The sequence below is a fragment of the Megalopta genalis genome, chromosome 6 (genome assembly GCF_051020955.1).
Source record: "Megalopta genalis isolate 19385.01 chromosome 6, iyMegGena1_principal, whole genome shotgun sequence".
Lineage (NCBI taxonomy): Eukaryota > Metazoa > Arthropoda > Insecta > Hymenoptera > Halictidae > Megalopta > Megalopta genalis.
The window spans coordinates 15,744,995-15,772,359 of record NC_135018.1 but is presented as its reverse complement, the minus strand read 5'-3'; the positions used below and the strand labels follow the sequence as shown (position 1 = coordinate 15,772,359).

Sequence of the window (27,365 nt, the reverse complement as noted above, 5' to 3'; positions counted from 1 at the left end):
TATAATACGGGCATAATGTGATACGGGTTGTCTTCGTGTTCTCACGTAATGCACTACAAAGTATAACTCAAAAACTATTAAAAACAATATTCTTTATTTATGAAACATGATAAGACTTTTTCTGTACTATACGTAATACTTTTGTGGTATTTATTAAAAAGTATAGATTACTAACGCTTTTTAATTAGCTTTTAATATTTATATAATTTTCAATATAATTTATTTCTTGTTTATATTATTTTATCATTTATATTGCCGCGAAGAATGAAAAAGATGCAAATTAATACTGTGAAAATATTATCTGTTTAACATCAATAACTTAATAATAAATGTTGCCATTTTCTAGATTTCAACAAGATATTTTTGTTAAATAAAAAAAGATATGTGTATGTGTATTTAATTTTATTATTGTTTGTAGATTTTTTGTAACATGTAAAAAAATATGTCTTCATCCCCATACTTTCATAGTAATATATGATATCGATTGTATTGCATTTAATAAAAATTGAATTGGAATACTTATTCACTATTCTAGAAATAATATGAAAATTATAAATTTAGTACGTAACGTTAATTATATCATTAAACTTTGTTTCAACAAATAGTTATTTAATGCTCTCTATTTATACAATCTTAATCAATTTTTATTATCATGTAAAACATTTTTAACAAACCGTATTATGCGTTATATACTTCTAATATAAGCTAATAATAAGAAGGTAATAAACGCACGATGTAGTGAAAGATAATTGGCATGAAATGAATATCTAGAAATTTCCATGAAATATGCCATATACTTTGTCGCTTTCGAATTTGTAAAAGCACTGGCAGTATTCCAAAATTATTGTACATAAATTATTTGTTCGCATAAACAGTCGGTTTCTTGAATCTACGATCCGAATATTGTTGTTGTAGTGCATATCGATAAATTATATATGCATCTTGCAAGATATCATTCATCATTCAAAAACTTGACTCCAACATGTACGGAAACGATCTCCTGCTGAAGATTTCATCTTGTTATAATAAAAAACATTTCGAAATTACTTCGGGAATGTTCATGCAACAGCTCGAGCTTCGGGTAAAAAGCTCTCCCAAAATTTAATGATTTGATTTTGGTGTAGCAACATGGATTCTAAATATTCTGTTAACTGCTTTTTAAAATCTTCTACTCGTCCCAACTCGAATCGCTCAACTTCTTTTTTAATCATTTTCGAGATATTATCGAATTCTTCTTGACCTCTGTCAACTTTTGCTTCCCACTCAATAACTTCGGTAGCAGCTTGACTTGTTTTGTCAGTTCTACCGGATTGTTCTAGCCTTGCTTTTTGCTCCCGCTTTTTATTTAATATCATTTGAGCATGTTGCCGATTTTGGAAAACTTTTACCCGCTCATGGAATACGTCCTAAAATGAACAACACACACAATATTAAATTAAATATAATATCATAACAATACACTAAAATATAACTTGATTATTGACCTTTATTGCTCCAATAAGCGCGACATAATCTCTTAACATTTCTCCAAATTGGTAGAGATCGCTATTGCTTTGTGCTTTTCTAACCACTTCTATTTTTTCCAAAGTCTCAGCCAGCTGAGCTAATGCCCTTCCTAAAGATGCGCCTGGTTCTCCATGACCAAGAACAGCAATAGATCTTGCTGTTGCACCGGTACACGTCGCTAATTCTCTTCTCTGATTATTTAAAGTGTCAACAGCGGAATGTAGTGCACGTAATTGTATATCAAGAGAATCAATTTGTGAAGTCTTTTCTTCAAACCACTGTATAATAAATGTGTAAAAAACGATGTCTTAATTCATATCCATTTTTCCAAAATTGTATGAAAGTAATCTTTTTATTTTTACCTTATCAGTTTCATCCATTTTGTACGTTATCTTGTTTACAGTTTCTCCGACTTTGTTAAAGAGTCTCAGTACTCCTTTGCCACTAAGTGCAGATGTATTGGTAGCTTTAGGTAATTCCATATCTATTTAAAAAAATAAAATCTGATCATGGAGATCCACTTAAAAAATACTGTATTTTTTTTACTATGATATACCTGCTTCCAAAAATTCTCTGAAATCAGGATCAACACTAAGCACTGGATGAGCTGCAGTTCTATTTAAGTATCTTTCAAGTGCAGATCTGCGTTTTTCAATAAATTCTGTAGAGCTGTTATTCTGCTCCTGACTCTTATCGCCTGACATCTTAATCTTAGTTGTTCCTAGTTGTATAAATAATTACAAATCCATAAATAGATTACATGAATGTAAAGATTTAAACAAATTCATGCTCATACCAATAACACTCTTTTCTGGAGCAGGAGGAATTATTCTACCACTTCTAAGGTATTTATCAGTCAATTTGTCATGGAGACCAAGGAAATCACTAAAGCGTCTAATGACACTGAAATTTCGTTTTCTAAATATTGGCATATTTGTTTTGGTTTCAACTTTGTAAGCAACATAAGCCCCCATACCATCTCCAATTTTCTGAGGAGAAGTTACTGTAATTTTCAAGAATACATCAGATGAATCTGCTGCTACCTGTGGACAAATATAATATGAAACTCTATATTTTTAGTTTTAGTAATTATAATTCTCACGCTTTCATGTGGGCTATTCAATAATTAAATGTATACCTCATCCACCGATTGGCTTTGGATAATGTTTGTTGATAAAACATCTGCATTATCATTTATGGGTACATCGTGAAGGTCACCTATGTCGCTACCCATTGGACCTAATGGTGGACTTAAGGGTCCTGGTGCAGGACTTGACACAGAAGAGAATGAATTTTCTTCGGGCGCATCTCGCAATGTCAACTTTGGTAATTCTGCTTGCGCTGTCGAAATCCCATTGTAGGGAGATGTATCTTCCAACTGACTCTGGTCCTACATATAAGTAATATTAAGCAACACAACAATATGTCGACAACGTTTCATATTACAATATAATAAATATATTAGTATGAATGTTATTTCGTTTGTTAAATCCAAAAATATCCGAAGACTAATAAATCGTATAATACTCTCCGAAAATAATCAAGTAGATGCGGTTTAACTGTAAAGAAACGATGGTCATGTCTACGACTATAAAGGGTTAAAACGAGGTAAAAGCAATTTTCATTTCAATTGATTGTTTCTGAAAACGAATAAGATATCTTCTATACTGATTATAAAAACAAATGAGTCTAGAGCGCAGTGCTTAGGTCGCGAAGTTTTCATGCACATGTGTAATAATATTATAAAACATACTTGTACAGCTGATGCAAAAATATCCTCATCATCATCGTCCAAATCATCAACTTTTGCCTCGTTTGAGTCGAAAAGCGGCGGAGATTCTTTAATATCAGCCATCTTAACGATTCTGTCAATCTACCAAGAAACTTACTGGGATCGGCCCCCTAAATAATGAATGCCAACGTCAATCGTTATGTATATGGCTATCGTGTTTCTCACAGTATTCGTGTATTAGTGCGTTACAAACTTTTCAATTTAACTCCTATACAGATTACGCGCGTTGGCGTAAAATTCTGATATAAAAATTATCAACTTATGTATTATTATTTATAATAACAAAAATGTTCACTCATAAAGTCAGTTTATCACACTCGAAAGATGAACTTACATTATGTTTACGCACGAAGTGTTATTTTATTTACGGAAAATATAATAAATTGTTAGTCTAGTAATGAATTCATAGCGGCGCGTTCAAAATCTATAAAAACTAAATTATTTTTTACATGCTACTATAATTTATAAATAATTACTTGTAATATATCAGCATGATATTTTTCACGTTATTACCTGAGAGTTCTGTTAAAAGTTTCGGAAACTTAGATATTTTTTAATACAATAATAAAACTATGTATGCGCGTATAGAGTATAGATAGTAATGGTCGGACTGTACCGATAATTTTCCCTATGAAATTCGCACCATGTAAAGAATCTTTGTTTGCAAATAATTCTACATAAATCGCAGATCTAGTTGTCTAGCATTATCTAGTACATTTGGCACTTGGCACGTACACAATTTTTTTACGTACATATTCATAATTTCGATGATCTTACATGTGTTCCAGATAATATTTGAAATTTCGATATTATCGAACGATTTCTCTGCAGCATTGCGAAGCAAACAAAGTGAAATATTCGACGTAAAAGATATATACGATTGGCACTTGTTGTCACTTGACAGACGAAGTTTACAAACATTGTGAAGGATTTTAGAAATCACATAAGCTATGAATTTAATGTCCAGGGAAGAAATTAATATCAGACGACTTTTAGCGAGATGTGAATTAATGGCGAAAGATGATTCTCATAAGGATTGGAAACTGGAAAAGGTTGACAAATTTGTCGAACATATGTTGTTTCATCATAAATGTCATTTAAAAGTAGTACAGTTTATTATACTTATATTTTTTTAATTCTTTCAGTATATCCTTGCTTTAGATGACATGATCAAGCAATTACAAACGTTACCAAGGTACTTCTTGAAATTATTATTACTACAATATGGACTTCAATAAAAATAATAATTTTTATAATTGGATATTATTTTTTTTTAGTAAACCAAGTAAAGACATCATGATGGGTTATAATAAACGAATAGATTTTTTAAAGGGTCTAGTAAACACAACGAAACTAACTAGTCCTGTGGATAGAGTGGCAGCAGTACAGATGCTATCAAAAAGTTCTACAACATTCAATGATTTGTTAGGTTCAAATATAGCAACTCAAATTCACCAGAAAACTACAGCAAAATATAATCGAGAATTGCGAGCAGAATTATTTCACAGCGACAAAGGTAACTAAATGGTTTTATGCAGGGTTTTACGATAATAAAATTTTGTCCTAATTTATTTCTTCATATAGCAATAAATCAGAATAGAATTCAGGTGATCTAGTTTAACTGAGACACCGTATATATGAAATAAATATGCAGATCTATAGTACTATTGCATTTTTGTAGGATCCTTAGAGGATGGTGTAAGACAAAGATTGTCTAGTACAAATATGCAAGATGAAGATTTAGATGTACTTTTAAAGTACAATAGAAATATTCAGGAGAAGATTGCAGAGAACATGTTATCAATGACCAGTAGTATGAAAGAACATGCACTGGCGGCAAATGCTATTATAAAGAAAGATATTGGACTCCTTGAGAGGTCTGATAAATTGACAGATGTTAATACAAATAAATTAAATACAGAATCATTGAAATTGAAAGAGCATACAACATCATATTGGAGATGTTGGATGTGGGTGATGATAGCATTTGTTTTAGTTGTCTTTTTTAGTAAGTTACAATTGAAATATACAACCCCTTCTCATTCACTTTTCCATATTTATTGTCCAATAAACATAATTTTTATGTTTAGAATATTTTGATCATTACTTTAATGTAGTATATTTGTTTTTTATTTTTCAGATATGGTATTATTTATGAAAGTTGCAAAAAAGAGAGTTTAAATAATAAATTTACAGCTGTGTGTGTGTACATATATATTTTCTAAAATTATATCAAATGTAAGTCAAATGCATATTATTGTGTATATTGACAGTGCACAACTGTGAACAGTGTTCACACTTCACATGGAATCATTACTATTATCATTATTACAAACATGTCTACCATGATGAGTAACATACAAACACCTGCACCACCCAAAACTACTTGGAAACCTGGTAAATAATAAGAAACACGAATGACAATTTTAGTTTGATTTGTGGTTATTATAATTGCTTGATACACAATAATTATGTGCTACATGTATACTAAAACATATGTGTCTTTATATATTTCTCTTCCTGTCAATAAAATGTTTAAATTAAAAAATGAACAATGATTAAATCATTCACATTAATAAAAAGTGTAAACATGTCTGTTTCAGCATGAAAATTTCTGTATCTACTACATACAGTAATTATTTGCTACAACTAATAGTTAACAGGTGTCACAGTTCTATGCTTCATCTTCTTTATTTCTAATCACTCCATTAGCAATATTTTCAAGAATTTCTTTTTCTACGTATAATTTGTTACCTTTTTTCAAGGTAAAGTCAAAGTCATGCGAGCATTGTATAAATACACAGCACAAAATGTAAGCATGCGTATGGGTTGTTTGTGTAATCACTTATTAAATACATATAATAATTCTATTGACATGTTTCTATTTCTTAGACAGATGAACTATCTTTTGATGAAGGTGATCTCCTTTATGTTTATGACAAAGATGTAGAACCCAATTGGTGGAGAGCGAAGTGTGGAAATCAAGAGGGTCTCGTACCTGCCAATTATGGTTGGTTCACAATTAGATTTATAGTTTCTCTGTATCATGTTTTGTATATGCTAGTAAACTAAAGAAGGAAATGTATTCATAGTTGAAGAACAAACTGAAGAAATTGAATTACCTTTACACGACGCTGCAAGACGAGGGAATCTTTTGTTACTTAAAGAATACATAAAACAAGGAGTTTCGGGCACAGCTTTGGATACAGTGGGTAATACCTCACTATATTGGGCTGCACGTGCTGGTCATGTAGATTGTGTAAAAGAGCTCCTAAGTTTGCCAAATCCCATCGTTAATGCTCAAGTAAGTAAATAATAGTGCAACTGTAGATTTAATCATAAATATGCACATTTTAATTATAGAATAAAATGGGAGAAACTCCATTGCATGCAGCAGCTTGCCGTGGACATACGGATATAGTGAATTTGTTATTACAATATGATGCGGATTCAACAATACAAAATAACGATGGTCTTGTAGCTGAAGAACTATCCTCCAATATATCAATAAAAAATATGATACAACTCAGTCGTCAGCACTATGATAAAATATATGGATACACAGAGGATGATTACAATGATGATAGTGATTAAAGAAGCAGATCTTCATTGTTCTATTCATTAATTGTGATTACTATGACCAAATAGTATTTTTGTTAATACGTAATTATATAGTAATATAGGAATTAATATTTAAAAAAGTGATATCCATTAAAAAGTATTTATAATTAAATTAATATTTAATAATTATTATATAATATATAACGTTGACCTGCAAAACGTAAGTTTTTTTACTACTGTTTTTTGTACACATAATTAAGGTTAAATAAACAATCGGTACAAGAAATTTATACACACTTGTACATTATTTAACAATTATTTCTTTATTTACATAAGTAAAAATGCGCTTGAATGCCTAATATTATACAACAATTATTTTAAAAAATATCAAAAATTTTTACTTTTAATGAAGATTTATTATGAAATAAGAAGCAAATGTAAAAAATATTTAATACTGTTTATGTACTATATTTACTATACATAAATATTAAACTCAATACTTTTATCATTCCTAACATATTCGTAACAATTAAAGCAGTAACTAGAAGTTTCACTTAATCTTGTTTAAATTGAAGAAACTATTTCATTATCTTATATTTGAAATGATACAAAACGATAAATAAGAAATACATTTTAGAGATTAATCTGAAAGAAAAAATGAAGAGTAAAATAATATATCACTGTACATGTGTCATTCTTTTAAAGACCCTATTTGGAAGTCATTCAGAACAAATCATTTATTCATATTTTTTTGTTAAACCATCTGTTGAAATCTAATCTCAATAATAATTGAGCTAAGTGTTCTCCACTAGGTTGTGCACGGACTCTATTCAATGTTTTAGTCAGCCAGCACATTAAACTTTCAAGTGTGGCAGATAACGTTTTAAGTTCTTCTTTCTCTGTTAAAAGTAAGTTGCCTACTTCCCACATCGATGCTTGTAAAATAAAATCGTCACAAAGTCGCAGCAAAAGTTTTATCAATTTATTTACCTGTTAAAGAATATTTAATAAATACGTAATTGATTAGTTATATATTATATAACTAATTAATAACGTTATATATTAGTGATTACTAATATATAGCTATTCAAATGTATCAATTAGAGTATACGTACAGGATTTTTACGTTCTGTTGTACCTTCTAACAAAAATGTTTGAGACATAACGTTCGCCAAAAAAGTAGTGTGTGCTTTTTGCACATCTTCAAAATTTCGAGTATTTTTCATATTTGTTTCCATTATAGTATATTGACTTTCTAGCACATCCACTTGCAGATAGTATTGTAAATTATCAATAATAAATATTAAATTATTTCTTAGTTGTATTACACCTATATCACTGAAATTTATAAACCATAATAATATAACGATTGTAGTAATATATGTGTCTTTATATGAAAAGTATCACAATCATATCTTACATGTTCTTATAATACATGTGCTCGCTCCATAGATTCCAAAGACCAATTTGAGTTTTCTTTACTCTCAATAGAAATCGGAATAGTATATTGTAATCGACTAAAGCCGATGGACTAAATAGTAATTGTAACGGCCATATAACTTTGTACTTTAAAATGATCATCCCCCATCCGCGCCTTTCTATATTTAATAAAAAAGGATAATTAAGTTAAAATGTTTGACTGTTTAAAAAATATAGTTTCTTCATGAAACAAAATTATACCGATAGGATCTTCCCGCTCCTTGTCTGTAATCTCTGTACCATTTCCTTCGGTTTCATCGCTATCTTCCACTGGAATTGGAACTAAAAAATTAAAATTCTCCATAGCACTTTCGTCGTTCAAATGCAGCTTCCTTAATGCAATTTGAAAAGCTAGATTGATATCTCTGGAAGTATGATTTGTTGGCGGTTTGTTCAGTATATGTGCAGTCAGTCTAACAAATTCGAGAAACAAATCACCCCGGCCCATTAGAAAAAAGTCTTTCACTAATTTGAGTTGTTGTACTAGTTGAAATTCCTCGACCACAATTCGATATAATAATTCAGTTACACAGCATTTTAATTCATCAATTATACGTTCAAATTTAGCAATATTAAAAATAGGATTCTTCTGAAGTTTTTGAATTTTAAGAAAATACTCGTATTCTTTATCTCCCCATATAGAAAATTCGATCTGATCGTCTACTGCAAAGTCTATAAACAAATAGAGACAATTTTAATATATTTATTTTTCATATTTATAAACATAAAATTTCAAGCAAACAACTTACCTTTTTTTTGTCTTGGATCATTCCCAAACATTATAATAGTTTGTCCTATAGTCAAAATTTTGGTTGCTAACGATGGTCTAATATAAAATGGTAGCATGTCCATTTGAACACTGTAATCCCACATATCTGAGTTTAATTTTACACTTTTTGTATCTGCAGCATTGTTTTTATTATCTGCCAATATCAAATTGTTTTGTTCATTCGATATTTTCTGGATGAAAAACTCATTGTATGTGTCCTCCAAATTACCATACAAAAGCCAACTCGTTAATTGTTTGTAAAAAACTATATGTATACAAAGGGACATCCTAAATAACAACAAACGAGTTAACAAATGAGCCATTAAGATAATGATAACAAAGATCACTCACTTCTCCAAAGCTGTTTTTACTTGTGGAATACCAGTGTATGTATTTAAGTGTAAACATTGTAACAGTTTGCAACCATGAATTTTTAGTGCCTTAATCTAAAATGATGCGAAATTAAAGTATGTATTTACTACTTTTTTAGTTACTAATAAGAAGTAATATGATATTTGTAGAGACTCACTTCTCTTATAATAGAATTCAGAACAAAGAATAAACCTGTATACTTTTGGACACGGCACAGAATTAATGATAACGGAGTATAACTGTCATGAAGAACTACATTCTCTAAATCAACAATTTCCTCACGGAATGGTTCTAAAGCTTGATCCATTCCTTCGCAGAGAGCTTGTAGATATAAACCTTGAGGTAAACTTTGCAATTCTATAGAATAAAAACTAATATAAAATAATTACAGTCAGGAAGGTTTGATTGTACGAAAATATAAAAATTTCGTAAATTATAATAAATAAACTATCGTATACCTTCATTGGGTTTTGTAATATCGAATGTTGTATTCTCTTGAATAAAGTTTCTAATAACATTGCACTCCTCAACTATGTCCAATATTTTCTTAAGTAATGCACGTTCCCCGGGATGTAAATATTTTTCAAGATCTACAGTCTGAAAATGGTAAATAAAAAATATGAACATTTAGAAATGATATTCACAAAGTTGCACCGAATCATTTTAACCTTACATTTGTCTCCAATATCTCTAAAACATTGGTCGAGCAGCCCCACAATGACAGCAATACTTCGTGCAACATTTTAGAAGTGTCTTTCAATACAAGGAGCTGTTACTCCTTTACATCGAATGAAATTGCATTACAAACTTAATATTTGATAATAAACATACATTTTCGTGACATAAACTCTTATTTACTTCTAGCAGAGAAGAAATTGGAAAAAATGACCCATGGTTTCAGTTCAGTGTCACCAATTCTGCACAGGCGACAGTGCTGCACCAAGTGAGAAAATAACGTAATTACAGTAGTGTAAGCACAGACAAAGCTGCAATCCAAAGCAATTAGTGTTGACTGAACCAAGCACTTTATGAAATTCTGTGTTCCATGTCCTAAAGTACCAACATCGTTCAAAATCAGTGGTTTCTCGAGTCCTCTTCACTCTACCTAAATATAACACATAAGACTGTAGCACAGAAAGTTACTCTCAATTTTACAATGTTGTCGGCTCCAAAAATACTGCCAATGCTGCCACAATTTGATCTTCTTTGGTTCCACATTGATCCGATGTTCCGATGAGCATCTATAATAGGCGCACCTCATAGCTCGTATTATCTCTGCCGTAATGTGCCAACATTTAATGTCACCATCGGTCTTATGATGCAAATATGTATAAAAATACAATACATAAAACAATGGTTTTACAATATTTGCCTTTATCTATTTTGTTATATTTACAAAAATCTATAGTCTATCTTTAGTGTATACAAAAAGTGAGATGCATACACAGAAATATGTATAGCGTATAGTGTACAGATAAAATCAACACAAGATAAATGACGTACAGTTTGTCAATAACTTTAACACGAGATGCTCCCTATGTAAATAACTCATAAAAAGCAGTAAAGAAAGTTAATAAATTGAAATATTTACAAAATGAAAGTAATTTGCGCCGGGAAGAATTGTAAATACTCTTCGGAAACTGAAGACTCAACACATGTTATTTTTATTAATTTTCCTAATGATGATATGTAAGTTTCATTAATTTACTTTATAAATATGGCTCAATTAATTGTTAAGCTCATTCTCGTATTCAGTTTTACATTATTACAGCATGCTACATATCGCTAATGTGCACAAAGAATTAATTTCTTTCAGGTCTAAAATATGGGCACACAATTGTGGCAGAACGGATCTTCTAGCAAAATCTAATGAAGAATTACATTTAAATTATTATGTATGTTCTCATCATATCGCAGATCACCATTATATAAACAAAACTGACCCGATTATAATAGACCAACATGCTGTTCCTACATTATTTGGATCAGACAATATGGCAAAAGGAAATGTACAAAATATGTTTATCAGAAATAAACAGATAGAAGCAGCAGACAATGTGGAATTAACAGATTGTGATATAGATGTTGAGATGGATCAGTATCAAGATATTACTATTAGATTTTCAAATTTATGTAGAATATGCGGAGGATCCTGTTTACATGGTATAGAAATTTTCACTGAAAAAGGTTTAGAGTTAAAAATAAAAGAAAAAATGAATTTGCACTTACCAATCAATCCTAATATGGAAGATTTAATGCCACAAAAGATATGTACCAAATGTTATGATAATTTGGAAACAGCGCATTTATTAGTTACAACATCTTTAAAAACTGATATGAGATTGAAAAAGTTTCTAAATATCAAAGATGGAGTACGTATATTAATTTGTTTTGTGACTGTAAATAAATAACTGAATATATATTTTAATTGTTTTGCAGTTAAGTTATGATAATAAATACGATGAAATAATAAAAATGTGTTCTTCAGAATTAATAAGCGAGATGTACATGAATAAAACAATTCATTCTATGTCTATAGAATTATCATCTAGCGATGGACAGGAAATCATAATGAATCAGGATGTGCCCACAAAATTGGATTACCTAGAAGATATTGAGAGAAAGAAAGCTAGCTCTCCGAACAATATAAGAAAAGAAATACAGTCTGAATTAAATAGACTTATTGAATCGTACAGTGACGAAAACAAAGAAGATAGCTCTATAAACGAAATTGTAACGAACCATATATCAAATGGTATTAATGACATTGCATCTTTCCATTGTAAAGATTCCTTTAAAACCCGAGAAATATTTGAGAATCACAAAATATTATGCAACGAAGATGAAATAATAATAGAGAAACAGAAAGAAATAACTAGTAGTACAAGTATCAATGAACTTTCTAATTGCAAATCTTTTCAAGAGGAAAATTACAAAATCCCAGATAAACTATACACAACAGAAGAAGACTGCAATACTAAAAAAAATACCGATAATATAAATACTGCTGCGATAGTGGAAACAAATAAGAAATGCGGTCACTGTCAATCTATTTACAGTACCAAAAAGGAACTATTAAATCACATTGCAGAACGTCACGAAAGTCAACTATTATTCGCGTGTCTTATCTGTGATAAAAGTTATGAGAAATGGTCTAGTTTAGACGTTCATGAAGCTACGCATCGAATAGATAAACCCTATCTATGTGATTTATGTGGAAAGAGCTTCAAACACTCTAATAATTTGAGGGGTCACAAAAGAACTCATTTGGATGACTCGAGAAAGAAACGGCACGTCTGTGAAATTTGTGGGAATGCGTTTAGGTCTAGGTAGAGTTTGAATAAGTACTGTTGATTTTCGAAAATGACATACGAATTTTGTATTATTCAATATATGTATACAATTTAGATTTCATTTGGGAGAACACATGAACCAGCACAACGGCAACAAACCCTACTGTTGCGAAAAATGTGGCAAAGCTTTTTACAAGAGGATACAGTTAAGACAACACAAATTGTCTCATGGCATGAATAAACATGTTTGTCCGATATGTGGAATGTCTTTCAATCGTAAAGGAAATATGAATACTCACCTTAAAAGGCATAGTAATGGTGATGGAATATACACCTGTAGTGTAAGTATGCCACTATTGGAGTCGGTTCGGTAATTACGAAAGCAACAAAAAATTGTTTTGTTTTTCCTAGATTTGTGCGTATAAATGTAAATCGATGAGCCAGTTAAAATTGCATCGCAAAAAACATACGGAGGACAGTGTTATGGTCAGTACTGCAAAAAAGTATTCCGATCAAACAGAGTGGCAATGTAAGATTTGTAACCAGTTGTTTACCATGCGATCTGATTTTTTAAATCACGAACGCACGCATAAAGGAGAAAGGAGCGTGGAGTGTGATATTTGTGGCAAACAATTGGCTAGTAAAAATTCTTTGATTTATCATAAGAAATCTGTGCATTCCAAGGAAAGGCCTCACATGTGTCAATATTGTGGGGAAGCGTTTGTTTCTAAAGAAGCACGTCTGATACATGAAAGGATCCATACTGGAGAACGACCTTACGTTTGCAAAATATGTAAAATGGAATACAAGTGTTCCAGTAATCTCAATCAGCATATGAAAATTCATTCGGATGTTAAACCCCATAGGTGTATGTATTGCGGCAAAAGTTTCACACGTAAGGGTGCATTGGTTGTACATGTAAGAATACATACCGGTGAAAAGCCATTTCCTTGCGAAACATGCGGCAGAGGATTTTCACAAAAAAACGATATGCTGAAGCATACGAAAACGCACTATGCGAAGGTATTACGATGTGAGAAATGCAACGAAGTTTTCGCGAGAAGAAAAGATATTTTAAAGCACCTAGTGATGCATAAACAAAGTGATCTTATAATTTAAGAATATCCAAACGAGCTCAAGTAAATGCGATTTTATAAAATGATTCATTTATTCTGCGAGAAATTTCTACCTCGATTGGTGCATTAAAACAAAATTAACCAAGAGCAAAGAATTGTTTAGAGAAACCTGTTGCATCGATATCATGTGAAAAAACAGACGGTAATACTAATAGATATAATCAATTAATATAATAATTACAGTATTATCATCTGTATACTTGTGTGATATCGATGTAGTAGATCCTTCTAAATAATCCTATACCATTGCTTAATTTTTTCATACCCTATTTTTACCAGAATTAATATTTTACGAACATCTGCACCGTGCATATAGAACAGGTTTAGTTTAGACGTCTACAGCTATGTAGTGATAGTGTTTCGTGGTCCATAAACAGGCTATTTTAAAAAAGACCATAAATACACGTAATTATGGCAGTCTATGGTTATGGAATCGATGGATAGTATTACCACGATCTATAATGCCTCAATTATCATATTTTAGACGAAATGTTAGTAAAAAAGAAAATAAGAATATCTCGGCTCCGAGCATGTCGGATGATCAAATATGTCGGACACTTGGGCTACGCCCCCATTTTCTTCTTCATTATCACTTCGACGAAAGTCGATGGTTTGCCGTGTTCATAAATAATAGTCCATTTCGCTTCCTTCATCTTCAGTTCCTTTTTTCTACTCTCTCTTATCCCTTTCCATTCTCAGTCCGTTCGCTAAACCCTTTATTTTCCCTTTCTTTTTTTTGAACGAAAATAATGCAAACAAAATACGTATATAGGTACTGCAATTAACTAATATGCGAGACAGTTATTTTATCTAAATAAAATAAACAAATGATGAAAGGAGAAACAGAAACATTGGTTCGATGAACAATTTGCAGATGAAAATCAAGGACCGCCAATATGAGCAATCCTGCTATAAATATCAAGATTGTATTGTTTAACTGTTGTTACATGCATAAACAGCAAGTATAAATACCCGAGCAGATAATTTTTATAACATGCTATTTCTTATCGAGCAAAAATTGAATAATATTCAAGATTTGATAAGCTGCTAGATAACGCTATAGCTGACCATAGAGATGTTTTCTTAGATAAATGAGTTAATTATGCGCGAACTATATTTTGTTACGATGTACCTGAACAAAAATTGCAATCATTTGAATAAAATTCGAAAATCACGTTTACTTTGTCGATTTATTGACGTTGCAATTCACGAACATTATGTTTAATCACAGATGAAATAATAATTCGTAGAATTAGTAAAACACAGTTTGGGAGGGACAAAAGGGTCACAAAATATCACAACACCATTATTATATATAGAATAATACTCTTTATTGTTTTTGATAGTTTTTGTTGTTGTTGTTGTCCATATCGTGCGTTATTCTTTTACTTTTCATCAGGTTAATCGTTTTTGCGCTGCATTTGTTATTCTCATTTTTGTTTTTCTGTTTATGCTGATTTCTGCTGCTGTATTTTGGTAAAACGGTATGCGATACAACTTCACAACTTTGAAACAAAAATTAAAACGAATGAAAAAGAAAAATACGACGTGTCCAACCACTCAAGAACTGTGTGTTTCGCGTGGCGTGCACTCATGGACCACTTAGGACTAGAGTAATTGCGATTCTTGCTTCTTTTCGTATTTCTTCTGTTTTTTTCTTTTTTTTGCGATCGTAATGAATTGGCGAACGCTCGCGGCCAGTGACAAAGTCGCGAGCTCGCATTTCCCTAGTTATTCGTTTTTGCAGCTTCTCGATCCCCCAACCCCCTTTTACCGCCATTCACATATTTTAGCATTCCCTGTGATACGTTTTTTTCCCCCTCATTTTACTACACATTTTTTTTTTCATCTTTAGACGTGGTCTCGTGACACGGACACGAGTTACAGTCGAGTGATCGGCACACGTTCGAAGATACAACCGTGCATCTTAAAATTTTCCTAGCTCTATTAAAATGGCCGCACACGCGGCTCGTATGGCGAACGTACCCCATCGGGACGCATCGATTTTAGGCGAGTGCATGATTTTTATCGTCGAATGATTTTTATTTCGGATGAGCCGAGAATTTCGCGAACGTACGTGAAAGACGAACGTTCGGTGATGAGAAAACAACGCGGGGTTGGAAGAGAAGGTCGATGATGATGATGATCCCAGTTTCGTTTGACATACCTCGGGGTCGCCTGAAAATCAACGCGGTCCCGCGGGAACGTGCATTCGCTTCACGCGCCCGGCGCGATTTTCGATGCAACATCTCTCATCATTTTCTTGCGTCACCTTTTTTTTCCTTTTAATTAATTAACTCTGTCTTTCTGTAACCGTCTTCTCCGCGCTACTATTTACAATGTACAGTGTCGTGTGTTTTCACCTGTCCTAGGTACACGGTCACGAATGGGACTCGTTCGTCTCGGTAAACCGTTCCAGTTTATCTGTATCCTCCCGGTCCTCGGTTGTTTCGGACAATGTTCGGAACCGTGGCCGGCGACACGCGGTCCCTTTCTCCTAAAACGACGAGAGAGAGGGACCGTGCCCGCTGTCCGCGGTCGTTCGACGTCAAACGTAATAATAATAATATTAATAATATAATCGTAATAATAATAATAGTATTAACCGTAAAAAAGAAGAAAAAAAGGCTCGAGGACGCTGGTTCGTTCGCGATGCGGCCCACTCGAACTGTCGCTACACATCGGTTTAATCCGGGTTTAATTGCTAACTAATTCTCGTTCAGATATCGTGTAATAGGAACTTAATCGTACGTCTTCGCGCCAGCCCAATTCGTTTAACTCGTCACAGGACAATGGAGTTGATACGCCTCAGGAATCCCCATTTCTTTAACCCTTCGACCGCGGAAGACGCATTATGTACGCCCTTCGGAGTCTGTCTACGTACGAGACGCGTATACATACGTCGGATGGTGATTTAGAACGTAAAATATAATTTGGTAGTACCGTTATCCTGATTCCTTTCGTACAACTACTTCTGAGAAACGTGAACTGAATTTTTGAACATCGAGGGGAATGTTTCGATACTTTACGTCTTCCCAACAAATTCGATTAGATCGGCCTGAAACGAATTGCGGTTTTTCGATCCGTTCTATTTAGAGCGTTTATCTAGTTCATTATTATCCGGGACAATCGGACACTTTGATCCAATTTGTCGATCGAAAGTGTACTTTCTACGAACTTTTGTAATCGATTCGTTCTAAAAGTACCGATACGTTTGCACTACATAAATTCGTTCTAAATCAAATGAATCATAATTCACCAAAACCGCAGTTTATTTCCGGGCAACCGAACGCTTTCCCGGTACGGTTCGTCGATGTATCCCGGCTTCGGTCGAAAGATTAAAGAACCGACGGAAATGTAACAAAAATGAAAAGTAAGATCAACGTATCCCAATGTTCGAAGGTGCTATCAAGCTCGTGTCCGATAAGGAGTTAAGAACGCAACCCCCGACGAGATCGTGCCGTGACCACCGTGGTGACAACTGATCGCTCCAACAAGGAGAGAGAGAGAGAGAGAGAGAGAGCGGGAAATTTGTGTCGAATAAGCTAGGAATCTCTCGCAAACTTGGCCCAGTTGACCGTATTATCTAGACTCGACGAGCACGTAGAAACGTTCTGGAAGAGCTGCGCTATGGATGAACGTGGATGACAACAACGGAACGGTCAGTTGTCGCGTTGTATTCCGGGGGCGGCGACACTGATCGTCGATCTGGTTGCACGTCTGTCAAACTGAATTTGAGTGGAGAAAAGGGCCTCGTGGGCCGCTCGCAAATTGCTAGCGTCGCTATCCGAACGACGACGAGATTGCGCGAGTCCCTGTTACCGTTTTGTATCACTTATCACGGTAAATATATATAATAATCTTATATATATACTTCTTGTTTATATATATATATATATGTATATATATATATATATAATATATATAATATCTTATATGTATATTTTCTTCACATTATACCTATTATATCATCTTTTATTCTTCGCTTAAACATACGTCTGCGCGTGCGCTATTTATACTATGTACAATGATTCCGTTTCACGTGTTAAATCGTAGTCCCCGAAAAAAACTGTTCGTTTACACACCATTTGTCGTCAGAACAGAAGAAAATACGCGCGTCGGCGCCAAAGTCGGAACGCGCGTGTTTGCGGTTCTCGTTCGTCGTTCTCTTGCACGGTCGCAAACTCTTAATGTCTCTGCAAAACGCCGTGGACTGTGCCCGATGTACCCGACGACAATTCACCCTCATTCGCTGAGACATATCCCCGCCCTCCCCCCCTTTTTTTTATCGGTACTCAACCGGTACCGTGTTGTACTCGAACGCGTTTCAACGCGGCTAAGGTACATCCGTGTAAAAGTACGAAATTATTTCCTGCCCCGACGAGCGCAGCCTTCTTTTCTCTTGTCTTCCCATCGAGGAGTTAGAACATCTCTGCAGCCGCGCTTGGCACTCCCCGCTCGGCAGCCAACACTCGGACCCGAAACTACCCCGATCTAGCGACGATGAGTATTTTTTTTTTCTTCCGTTGCTTCTTGCTGGTACGCGTTGGTCCGTGCAGCAGAGGCAAAACAACATTTCCTAATCAACTCGCGCGTACTGCAAGGGCGAACGCGTTACGGACTACCAAGCCGGAGCCGATCCAGGCGGAGCTGTTCACGATCGAAAAGCGCGAAGTGGCACGCGCGAGACGCAACAACGCGATGGACGAAATTTGTTAACAATCTAGCGTACGCTGGTGAGGCTCGCATGTGCCAGGCTGCTTCCCCGACGTTCATTCTATCCTCGCCGGCCTACCATGCAAGAAAACAACTACGGACACACTGCTGTCAACCGCGAATATGTACCATTTCGTAGAACGTTTCGCGCGCTTCTCTCTCTCACTCTCTCACTCTGTCTCTCTTTCTTTCTCTCTCTCTCTCTCTCTCTCTCTCTCTCTCTCTCTTTGTTCCGTTCTTTCTTCGTGTACGCGTGGTTTGTGTATGCATGGTTTTTCACCGAAATTGTATAACCCGAATTGTAGGCACACCGCACCGAAGCGAGTCGTACCCTGATGCGATAAGCGAGCAGGATATTTTCTGGGCTAGATTGCTGGGTGTAACCGGTAGCGGAGCTTTGAATTCGAGTCGTGTCGGACCGATGCCGAGCACTTCGAGCAGCACCAGAAGAATATTCTGCTCGCCAGATATTAGGAAGTCACGGGTCGCTTCGACGAGATGTACGTAACCATCGTGTCCGAGATGTTTCGCGCCGTTCGAAATGATTTTTCTCGTATGTTTCCGGGAAAATCGGCGAAACGATTCGTAAAAGATCGAGAGCCCGGAGGGTTGTTGATTCCTTGCGGGCGGAATTCAGAAAAGGAAAACCGAATTAGAAGATGGAAATCTGCCAGAGCTCGCGATTCGCGGTTGACAATTATTTCGACTTAGCACGTACGTGTTCGTGTGTATTGCGCGTGCGCGTGCGCGCGCGTGTGTGTATCCTATATACATCGACTATTCAGCGTGTCTCCATGTACAGTCGTGTCGCTGCGTAGATCGTGTGTGTACGTATGCTTCTCTGTATACAAATGTACGCGTGTTTTCTGTCTCTGTTTCACATGCGTGCCTTGTCGGCTTAACACTGAATTAATTACAGTTTAAATCACCCTCGTGTCGTAAAACGTTATTATCTATCGGTCATATTTTGTTTTTTGTTCTCTCGCGCAATTGATCAGTCGATTTATAAAGTTTATTTATATCGTTCGTTAAATCGTGTGTGTATGTGTGTTTGTGTGGATGCTTGTCTCTCTCTCTGTGTATGCACGTGTGTGTGTGCGCGTGTGTGTATGTGTGCGTGTGTCTGGATAGACTCGCATTTAAACTTCGCTTAATCTCGATTTAAGTATAGCTGCTCTCTGAATGGGTATTCTGCGGTTTAGTGGACGTTGAGGACGAGATCGCGCGCGCGGATCGCCGGTTTCCTCTTCGCGAAGCGCGTCTTGTCGAGTTTTAATTAAATCTCGCCGAGTTCCACCCCAGGTAAATTTGGTCACCTTCGCACTATGTCCGTCGGCCACACTATTTTATACGTAATATAGTACATTTACGGGAGATCAGTGGCGCACAGTGGCCTTCGCGCGACGGTCCGAAGGGACCGGTATCGTTAATCCCGATTTCTAAAATGCAGGTACATTTGTTTAAGCGTCGTGCGCCAGAACACCGGATGCGCGGCGCGTGTCCTTGACCTCGAGCGCACCTCCATCCAACGAGGAATCCTGCGCCTTTCCTCCGGCGGAGTACTCGGCATGGTCCTGGCCCTCAAGTTAGATGGCAATCTGGATGGAGCCGCGTTCGATCACACCGTGTCCTGTCCACGACGTCAGGACGTATTTAGACTCCTCGACGAAGACTGCGGGCGATCCGTGCGAATGTACGCACATGGCTGTGTGTATACAGAAGTAAGCACCAGGGTGTAATCGTCCTAGCACCATATCGATTCTTTCTTTTCTATGTACGATCGCGCGTGTGTGTAGAATATGTCTCTGCGTGCGCGCGCGCGCGTGTGTGTGTATGTCGTGTGTATGCGTGTCCGTCGATCAGATGTTTCGCGTGTTCCTCGTCGTGTGGGTGTGCGTGTGAAGTGTTTCTCTTCTAATATGCAGGTATGAGATGTGTAGTATAGGCCACGGCGGTTATGTCTTATAATGTGTATAAGTGTGTACCGTTGGTGTAATACAGTGTATGGCATTGATTAATCGTCGGCTGGTTTCATTTTTCCTTTTAAATGTCTTTCTAATCCGAAGGAAAACATCGATCGATGGATAACTCCTCCTACTTCGATTGGCTGTCACGAGCGACGCCGAGGACGTCGCTGAAGAGTTCTCAACGCCGGCCGGCTAGGCGAGCGATACCGAATCACATTTGCCAACACTCGCGAATTACGAATGAAGCGGAGAGGGACGATGGTTTTTCCATTGATCGTTTTCGGTCGGTCTTGTCGCGTGTCAGCGTTGCCCGCTTAAACATTTTCGAGGAGAAGGCTATCTTGCACTCGTCAACCGCATCGCCGGCCCGGGGGCGTGGACGTTGAAAGCTCTGAGACTTTTCGTTCTATCTCGTTCTATCTCGCTCTCCCTCTCCCTCTCTCTCCCCCTCTCTCTCTCTCTCGCTCTTTCTCATCTCACACACATTCATTCTCTCTCTCTCTCTCTTGCTCTTTCTCTCTCTCTATCTATCTATCTATCTATCTATCTATCTCTCATTTCTGTCTGACGTGCCGGTGGCGACAATTCGAACGACCAGGGAACTCATACGTGTGCCGCCGTACTCGCAGGTGCAACTGCAAAAACAGATCGTTTCGATATAGTATAGTAATTGGAGGTGGTTGTAGAAGCCGGTCGAGGACCCGTTTTCGCATTACGATTCATCATCAAACGAATCATGACTTTCAAATTCTCTTAAGTTAACAGCAGGAAATAATGTAAAATCAAATTGTTCCAACAGATCATTGACGTTGAATCTCGTTAAGTCCGAACCCTCGTATCCTCCCAGAGAAAAGTGTCTCTGGTGGTAATCCACGATCTTGTACCGGTCTGGCAAGTTCGTTCGAAGTGAAACGAACCTGCCGATATTTTCGAGAAAAGCATCGAATTTGCAACGCGAGACGAAAGAAGTACGGAGGGTGTGTTTGCGGCGAGGAGCGCGCGCGGTCGAAGGTATTGCTGGCGAAAAGCGAACTCGGGTACTCGTCGATTAATAAATGGTAATCACCTCTCGGTTTCGCATGCCCTAAAGGGTATGCGCCATGAGATCCGCTACGTCTCTGCACCTGCGAGGGCAGCGTGTCACGACGCGCGGCCCCTTTTCAAGGGGCACGGCCATGGTGGTGCCGGTTGCGGTGGTAGCGGAACGTAATCGAGAGAACCAATCGGTGCGTAATTGACACGAACGGTAATAAATAAGAAAAAGAAGACCTCCTGTAGAGTCGCCGACCAGGCGTCGCAGTTTCGAGAGAGGGCGGCGGCAATGGCGGCGGTTACGCCGTCGTCTGCGCTCGGCCCGCGGTTCTAGGTGTTAGCCGCGCATTATTTGCTCTGTGGCATCAGCGGATAGAAGTCGATGAGGTGACTCAACGATGTCAAAATCGGGGGCTATGATCCAACGCACATCAACGACTCGTGCGTACTACTGCTGTTTCCGGTGGTTGCGCAGGCGCTGCCCATGTTGCTGCTGCCGCAGCTACCACTGGCCGGCGTGGCTAAGTGTTGCTGTTGCTGATGGTGTTGTTGTTGCTGGTGCTGGTGTTGCTGTTCCTGGGCCGTCGTACTCCTGAGGATGTCGTCGGCGGAAAGGGGCGTCAGCTTCCATCCGGGCATGAAGTCTAGGTCTAGGTCCGGACCGATGTCCACGTCCAGTAGCTCGTTGTTGTTCAGGGGGTCCAGCGGTGACTGACTCGAGAGCGACAGCACGCTGCCCCAGTTGATCGAGCGACTGTCGTCGCTGTCGCCGATCCCGGAGTCGACGTCGGTCTCGTTCGAGGAGGTTGGCGGCATCGGAAACGGCGTTAGCCTGCCCTGCTCGGGTGGTTGGAGCTGAGCGATCGGCGCTGGTATCACCGGCTCCATGGGCGGCGGACTTCTGTCCCTCTCCATTTCCCGTTCCAGATGCCTGAGCGTGTTGCAGATCAGAACGGACCGGTGCAGGCTCGGGTCCGGGAACTGGCGGTACCTCGCCAACTTGCACATCGAAATGTTCAGCACGGCGAGCCGCCTCTGCCTGTAGCAGGCTCTGCCGCGCCGGCACCAACTCGACCTCGAGCCCTCGCAGCACCTCTCGTTCGCCCGGTAACTCGAGCCAAGCTCCAGATAACTCTTTCCGTTCTCCTCTCGCCGTATCGTCGGCGGCTCGTAATGGTGAGGCGCGCCCCATTGTGGCTGCGGCCTCGACAGTTGACTGTATCCGTTGCTGCCAACCGGACTGCTGGGTCCACGCTGGTGATGGTAGTAATGTTGGGGATGATGATGTAGATGCGCCACCGTCGAAGGCGGCGGCGCCGATGTCGGCGTCGTAGAGTGCTGCTGCTGCTGTTGTTGCTGCTGCTGCTGTTGCTGCTGCGACGTCTGATGCTGCTGTTGTTGTTGTTGTTGCTGCTGCTGCTGCTGCTGCTGACTCGCCGATGTCGGTTGACAGGGATTTATCTGCAGGCAAGGCGGACTCACTTCCATCTCGTAGTAAGACGCCGGGGTCTGGCTCAGTGGGGGCGTATAACTATCCTCCATCGCCCACCAGCTACCCTCCACTCGGCCCAACTTCGATGGGCTCTCGCCCATGTCCATGTCGAACTCCATGCAGCCCACACCTCCCTCCAGTTTACGTTTTCCTGCCGTGGCCTGCAGACCCATCATTGCACAACTCTAAAACCAAAGGAATTGCTGCGTTAGAATCACTGCGCTCGACGTTTCAATCCGGTACAAAATGAACGATCAAAGAAATTTGATAAATCATGAGCCTCTCGGGGAGTGCAGAATTCGGATCTCTCTCTCTCGACGCGCTTAAGTTGGAATTAATTTAGAAATCCTAGGGAGAGTATATACCTTGTTAGGAATGTCAAGATATAAAATTGAATCGGAACAACGACTCCATGGAAATGCATTTCGCGACGAGCAGGAGCGTATCTATGTGATTCATACGAACGAAGAATATCGCGAGCGATAAGCTGGGAAGATTTTCTAGAGGACGACTCGGCGACATGACCATGCAAGACCTTGCACAGTCTCGATACTCCGCTGCGAGCAGAGTAGGCAAAACGACGTGACTCAGAGGGTCGGCTCGCTGACAGACGTTGGAGAATGACGTCAGGCGTCTCCCTACCCCGGCCTGAAAGAAGTCATCGTTGGTTGGAATGGATGATCGAGTGGGCACGGAGGTGTACGGGAGGGAGCGCAAACGGCGGATAGGTGGGGGCAGGGGAGCGTTGTTACTCATTGGTTCAATCAGCGAGCATGCGGGACCCTTGTGAAATGCTCTTCTTCATTTTCCTAGCGTCTCCTTTTTTCTTCTTCCACCCTCCCGTTGCCACGTTCCTAGTAAAAACTCGACGAGCTCGTGAAATATGCTAGAAATTCTTCGGTTCTCGAAACTTCGGTTCCATCTTGTACTTGTGACGACATTTCCGGTAAATAGTTTCTGATCCTGGGTTTTGCGAAACAATCTACGAAAGTCGAACGCTCGCCAAAGGGACGACAATTCCGTACGAAACACGGTGTTTTTCAGCTATCCGAATCCTCCGACGTGGATCACGTTGTCACGCAAGACATTTAGACGCGTCGTAATCAATCCATTACGCGTAATCCCGAAACGAATGGCGGCGCACGTGGGACATCGATGATTTACGTGGACGATTCAGCGATCGTGTGCGAGTGAAAGTAAGTAAATAATCGTTCCTCCCTCCGGCGATTTCCTACCGGGTGCGCGCGGCAAAACAAAGAGGAACAGAGAGAAACATAGAAAATCCGGCAGGCGAAAAGTCGTGGTTCCGTATGAGAACCGCTAAACGGCGAAGCCGGTTGCGCGAATTACCGCGAGATGTCACCGTCGGCATGTTCGTCGGCTCGTCGCGTCCACGTGGTCTGCGTGTGACGTATGATTTCACCGAAAAAAAAAGATGCAAAAATAGAAACGGCCGGAGTCACGAAGAGCGGCGTTGCAGTAGAGGGATGCGCGCTGACTTCGACCGTAATTCAACCGTTTTTAATCGATGCGTTAGAGGTTTTCCCACTACCGGCGAAGTCAAAGAGCGGACATACGCCATTGGCAAAGAAGAACGAGCACGATCGGTGGGGAGGGGGAAAAAAAAGTTACGAGGAAACGAGCAATGCCATCGGAGACGATGATACCGCGTGCTCGCGATACGCGTGCGGCAAAACAAGACGTTTAACCGCGAACTTTCGATTCGAGGGAACGCGACTTTGAATTAGAAAGAATCTTTGGCGATTCGAGCGTGTCTCGAGGTCATCGGTGATTCCTATTTTTCTATTCAGATACTACGATTTTGTGATTTTATTAGTCATTTATTTTATTAGTCTTCTTTATTATGTTTTTATTGCTTCTTTTTATTTTATTAATTTCGCTGAAATCGGTCAAACGAAAGGATCCTTGAATTAAAAAGAAAATGAGAGGTTCGTAAAAGGCAACACAGCGAACACAAATAAGTTGCCCACTCGTTGCCAAGCAAAAGCTTAACCCTTTGCAGTCGAAGCTACTTAAATTCGAAATTCAAAACATGATTTCTGATCTACATTATTTCTATTTTATATAATTTATTGCAGATTTATGCGCATGAAATTGAGCCTACTGGCAAGTACAACGCAATTTTAACAGTTTAAAAAAAATATAAACGAGTCTGACGCCCTTGCAATGATTTTGAAAAATAGTACACCAATTTTTAGTGGCGCCTCAGAGTCGCCACTCGATTGCAAAGGGTTAATATTTGAATTTCAACCGAGCTAAATCTCTTTAAAATAATTACACGGTATTTGTAACCTCGCTTGGAAAACGAAGCGGTAATATTTGGTCGATTTGTAAATTTTTGCAACAGCCAGAGCCGTGGTAGCAGAAGTAACAGCCAACGTTTCAATCTCAACTCGACGGTGCACATCCGCCGTGGTGGCCTACTTGGAATACGACTCGCTCGCGAAGGTTCTCCTTCCAACAGGGTCGACCAGTCCCGGAGCTCTCCGAGAGAGGATTCGCAGAATCGCGGGGAAAACAATGACGGATCGTATCCGCGGAGCTTGGTTTTGCCTTCCACGACGGTGAAACTGTGCTTTTCTTGCGTCCGCGCTTGATCCCAACCCCCTGCCATGTAATATCGAATCGGACCGGACGAAGAAGGTGTTTCCAACGTAATGTAATACTAAACACCGTAAAGCAGGGGTGTCAAACTCAAAAGCTAACTTGGGCCAAATAAACAATGCTTAACTTTAGGTGGGCCATAAAAAAAGAAAAAAGAAAAATTAATGTTCATAGAAACAAATATTTTTATTTTGACTAGTACATTGTAATAAACACATATATAAAGTTAAATTATTGTTTACGTCCTGATACTTGACATCAAAAATGTTCATCTCGGGCCGCGAGTTTGACACCCCTGCCGTGTAAAGTAAATCGTAATAGCAAGGGGGGGTTGAAGCTGCCCCGTGTTGGTGTCGCTACGGAGACGTTCAGAATACGCTGTTCGACGGTAAAAATGTTTTTCGAGAATACTGCTATCGAAGTTGGGGTTGCTGATGGCCTTTGACTTAGGACTTAGATAATTCTTATTTTGTACGAAGTTCCGCAATCTGTTAATTAACGAGGTTAAATTGTCATCGAAGTTGTGTCTTCGGTTGACAATGAGAGACCGGTAGAACGAGCTGCCGTTCTTCGCAGAGCGATCAGGCAGAAATGATAGGCTCGAGATTGAAGATTTCTGCTAATTCGCTCGGGGATCCACCGGTCATCCATGTTTGCGAAACATGGTTCGGAGCACTTGTTGAATCGAGACGACCACCGGGTGGTTCCTGCGGGGGGGTGAGGTGATACGTATGGGATTTACAGCGCGTGGCAGAAATGCACGTCTCTTAACTGGTCATAAATCAAAGTCAAGAGAAGCGCACTCGGCCCGCTCTCTTTCTCTTTCATTCGCATCGCCTCTTTCTGTCGGTCTCGCGAAATTTTGCAAGGGTTGAGATTTGCACGGTTCGCACTCCGCCAGCCCAAGAATCTTTCGAGCGTCGCCTTATGTTTGAATCGCGGCGCTGATTCAAAGGGAACTAGCCGAGGATGGCTGGCTTTTGTTCGACTTAAATGACGAAGACTTTTGCCACCATCCGCTGTTTCAAGCTAGTCGATCGCGCTAATTACAGCAAATTCTCCCCGATTTGTCCTTCAGCTTATAAACGAAGATGGAAATTTTGGGAATAGGCTCGAACAATCGTATCTCCTCTTCCCAAATTGTTCAGAACAATCAGGGAGAATTTATTGTATTGTTTTTCTTTGTTGTTTTTGGGAAATCATTACGACGAAGATAAGCTCGAGCGACCGTCGAGTATTTTGCTATAGACATCGTTTGTTCGGAACTTCGACTATGCTTGTGTTCGAAGAAACTTGAACAGTCGTTTTTGTTATCCGGTGCTAAGTTTAACCAACGGCAACAGAGAGACAAAGAAATGTATAGCGGGAACAAGTTTTGGAAGAATGTGGAACAGCAGAAGAAATTTGCAAGAAATTTCGAGGCAGAATTTCTACAAACAAGTTCGCCCTAATTCTTGGGTTATCGTCAGGAATGTAGGCCAATGGAATGAACGTGAGAGAAGTACTAGAACTAGAAAAGATTCATGACGACTGCGCCCGCAATAAGATAATGTTCACCGCATGAAGCCTATGTGTATATGTATCTGCACGAGTTTCATTGTACGCGCGAGAAGCTTAACCAAAAT

General features: G+C 38.5%; 6 protein-coding genes across 15 annotated transcripts in view; 3 read left to right on the top strand and 3 right to left on the bottom strand.

Annotated features, from left to right (window-relative positions):
* Positions 1-385: 385 nt before the first annotated feature.
* Positions 386-3,407, bottom strand: Snx1 (sorting nexin 1). Its single transcript, XM_033468185.2, has 7 exons — positions 3,260-3,407; positions 2,645-2,896; positions 2,303-2,549; positions 2,063-2,227; positions 1,869-1,990; positions 1,485-1,784; positions 386-1,406 (listed from the first exon to the last, which is right to left on the bottom strand). The coding sequence occupies exons 1-7, from the start codon at positions 3,359-3,361 to the stop codon at positions 1,059-1,061; spliced, it is 1,536 nt and encodes a 511-aa protein (XP_033324076.1). The 5' UTR covers positions 3,362-3,407; the 3' UTR covers positions 386-1,058.
* Positions 3,408-3,441: 34 nt separating this feature from the next.
* Use1 (Vesicle transport protein Use1) lies at positions 3,442-5,853 on the top strand. 3 transcript variants are annotated; one of them, XM_076522646.1, is made up of 6 exons: positions 3,442-3,561; positions 4,087-4,350; positions 4,444-4,493; positions 4,576-4,814; positions 4,980-5,306; positions 5,439-5,853. In XM_076522646.1, exons 2-6 carry the CDS (start codon positions 4,249-4,251, stop codon positions 5,477-5,479), a joined length of 759 nt encoding a protein of 252 aa, XP_076378761.1. In that variant the 5' UTR covers positions 3,442-3,561; positions 4,087-4,248; the 3' UTR covers positions 5,480-5,853. The 3 variants fall into 3 exon arrangements, with proteins under 3 accessions (XP_076378761.1, XP_076378760.1, XP_076378759.1); XM_076522645.1 differs by lacking the exon at positions 3,442-3,561 and adding an exon at positions 3,666-3,683; XM_076522644.1 differs by lacking the exon at positions 3,442-3,561 and having other exon boundaries at positions 3,846-4,350.
* LOC143259594 (osteoclast-stimulating factor 1-like) lies at positions 5,488-7,149 on the top strand. Of its 2 annotated transcripts, none has more exons than XM_076522647.1 (5): positions 5,488-5,695; positions 6,064-6,110; positions 6,191-6,308; positions 6,391-6,602; positions 6,662-7,149. In XM_076522647.1, exons 1-5 carry the CDS (start codon positions 5,635-5,637, stop codon positions 6,890-6,892), a joined length of 669 nt encoding a protein of 222 aa, XP_076378762.1. In that variant the 5' UTR covers positions 5,488-5,634; the 3' UTR covers positions 6,893-7,149. The 2 variants fall into 2 exon arrangements, with proteins under 2 accessions (XP_076378762.1, XP_076378763.1); XM_076522648.1 differs by having other exon boundaries at positions 5,506-5,695; positions 5,902-6,110.
* A 148-nt stretch (positions 7,150-7,297) lies between these two features.
* On the bottom strand, positions 7,298-10,370 carry Grip75 (gamma-tubulin complex component 4). Of its 2 annotated transcripts, XM_033468001.2 has the most exons (9): positions 10,153-10,370; positions 9,938-10,076; positions 9,637-9,836; positions 9,459-9,553; positions 9,088-9,395; positions 8,540-9,010; positions 8,280-8,457; positions 7,975-8,197; positions 7,298-7,849 (listed from the first exon to the last, which is right to left on the bottom strand). In XM_033468001.2, exons 1-9 carry the CDS (start codon positions 10,219-10,221, stop codon positions 7,601-7,603), a joined length of 1,932 nt encoding a protein of 643 aa, XP_033323892.1. In that variant the 5' UTR covers positions 10,222-10,370; the 3' UTR covers positions 7,298-7,600. The 2 variants fall into 2 exon arrangements, with proteins under 2 accessions (XP_033323892.1, XP_033323899.1); XM_033468008.2 differs by lacking the exon at positions 10,153-10,370 and having other exon boundaries at positions 9,637-9,850; positions 9,938-10,075.
* Positions 10,371-10,499: 129 nt separating this feature from the next.
* LOC117219093 (uncharacterized) lies at positions 10,500-20,642 on the top strand. 4 transcript variants are annotated; one of them, XM_076522643.1, is made up of 6 exons: positions 10,500-11,168; positions 11,296-11,851; positions 11,919-12,808; positions 12,888-13,113; positions 13,184-19,451; positions 20,090-20,642. In XM_076522643.1, exons 1-5 carry the CDS (start codon positions 11,074-11,076, stop codon positions 13,889-13,891), a joined length of 2,475 nt encoding a protein of 824 aa, XP_076378758.1. In that variant the 5' UTR covers positions 10,500-11,073; the 3' UTR covers positions 13,892-19,451; positions 20,090-20,642. The 4 variants fall into 4 exon arrangements, with proteins under 4 accessions (XP_076378758.1, XP_033323881.2, XP_076378756.1 ...); XM_033467990.2 differs by having other exon boundaries at positions 20,075-20,642; XM_076522641.1 differs by having other exon boundaries at positions 13,184-19,926.
* tara (SERTA domain-containing protein 2 taranis) overlaps positions 15,215-27,365 on the bottom strand; it is a 52,195-nt gene continuing 40,044 nt past the window's right edge. Inside the window, exons 2-3 of one of the 3 annotated variants that reach the window (XR_004489964.2) lie at positions 21,658-23,300; positions 15,215-21,226 (exon numbers count right to left, since the gene is read on the bottom strand). Coding sequence is in view for 2 of the 3 variants with exons in the window: in XM_033468123.2 (XP_033324014.2) it covers positions 22,038-23,300 (1,263 nt within the window). In the remaining variant the exon portion in view is untranslated. Of the gene's footprint in view, positions 23,301-23,480; positions 23,697-27,365 lie in introns of those variants that run through there. The other 2 variants (XM_033468136.2, XM_033468123.2) reach the window with 2 other exon arrangements.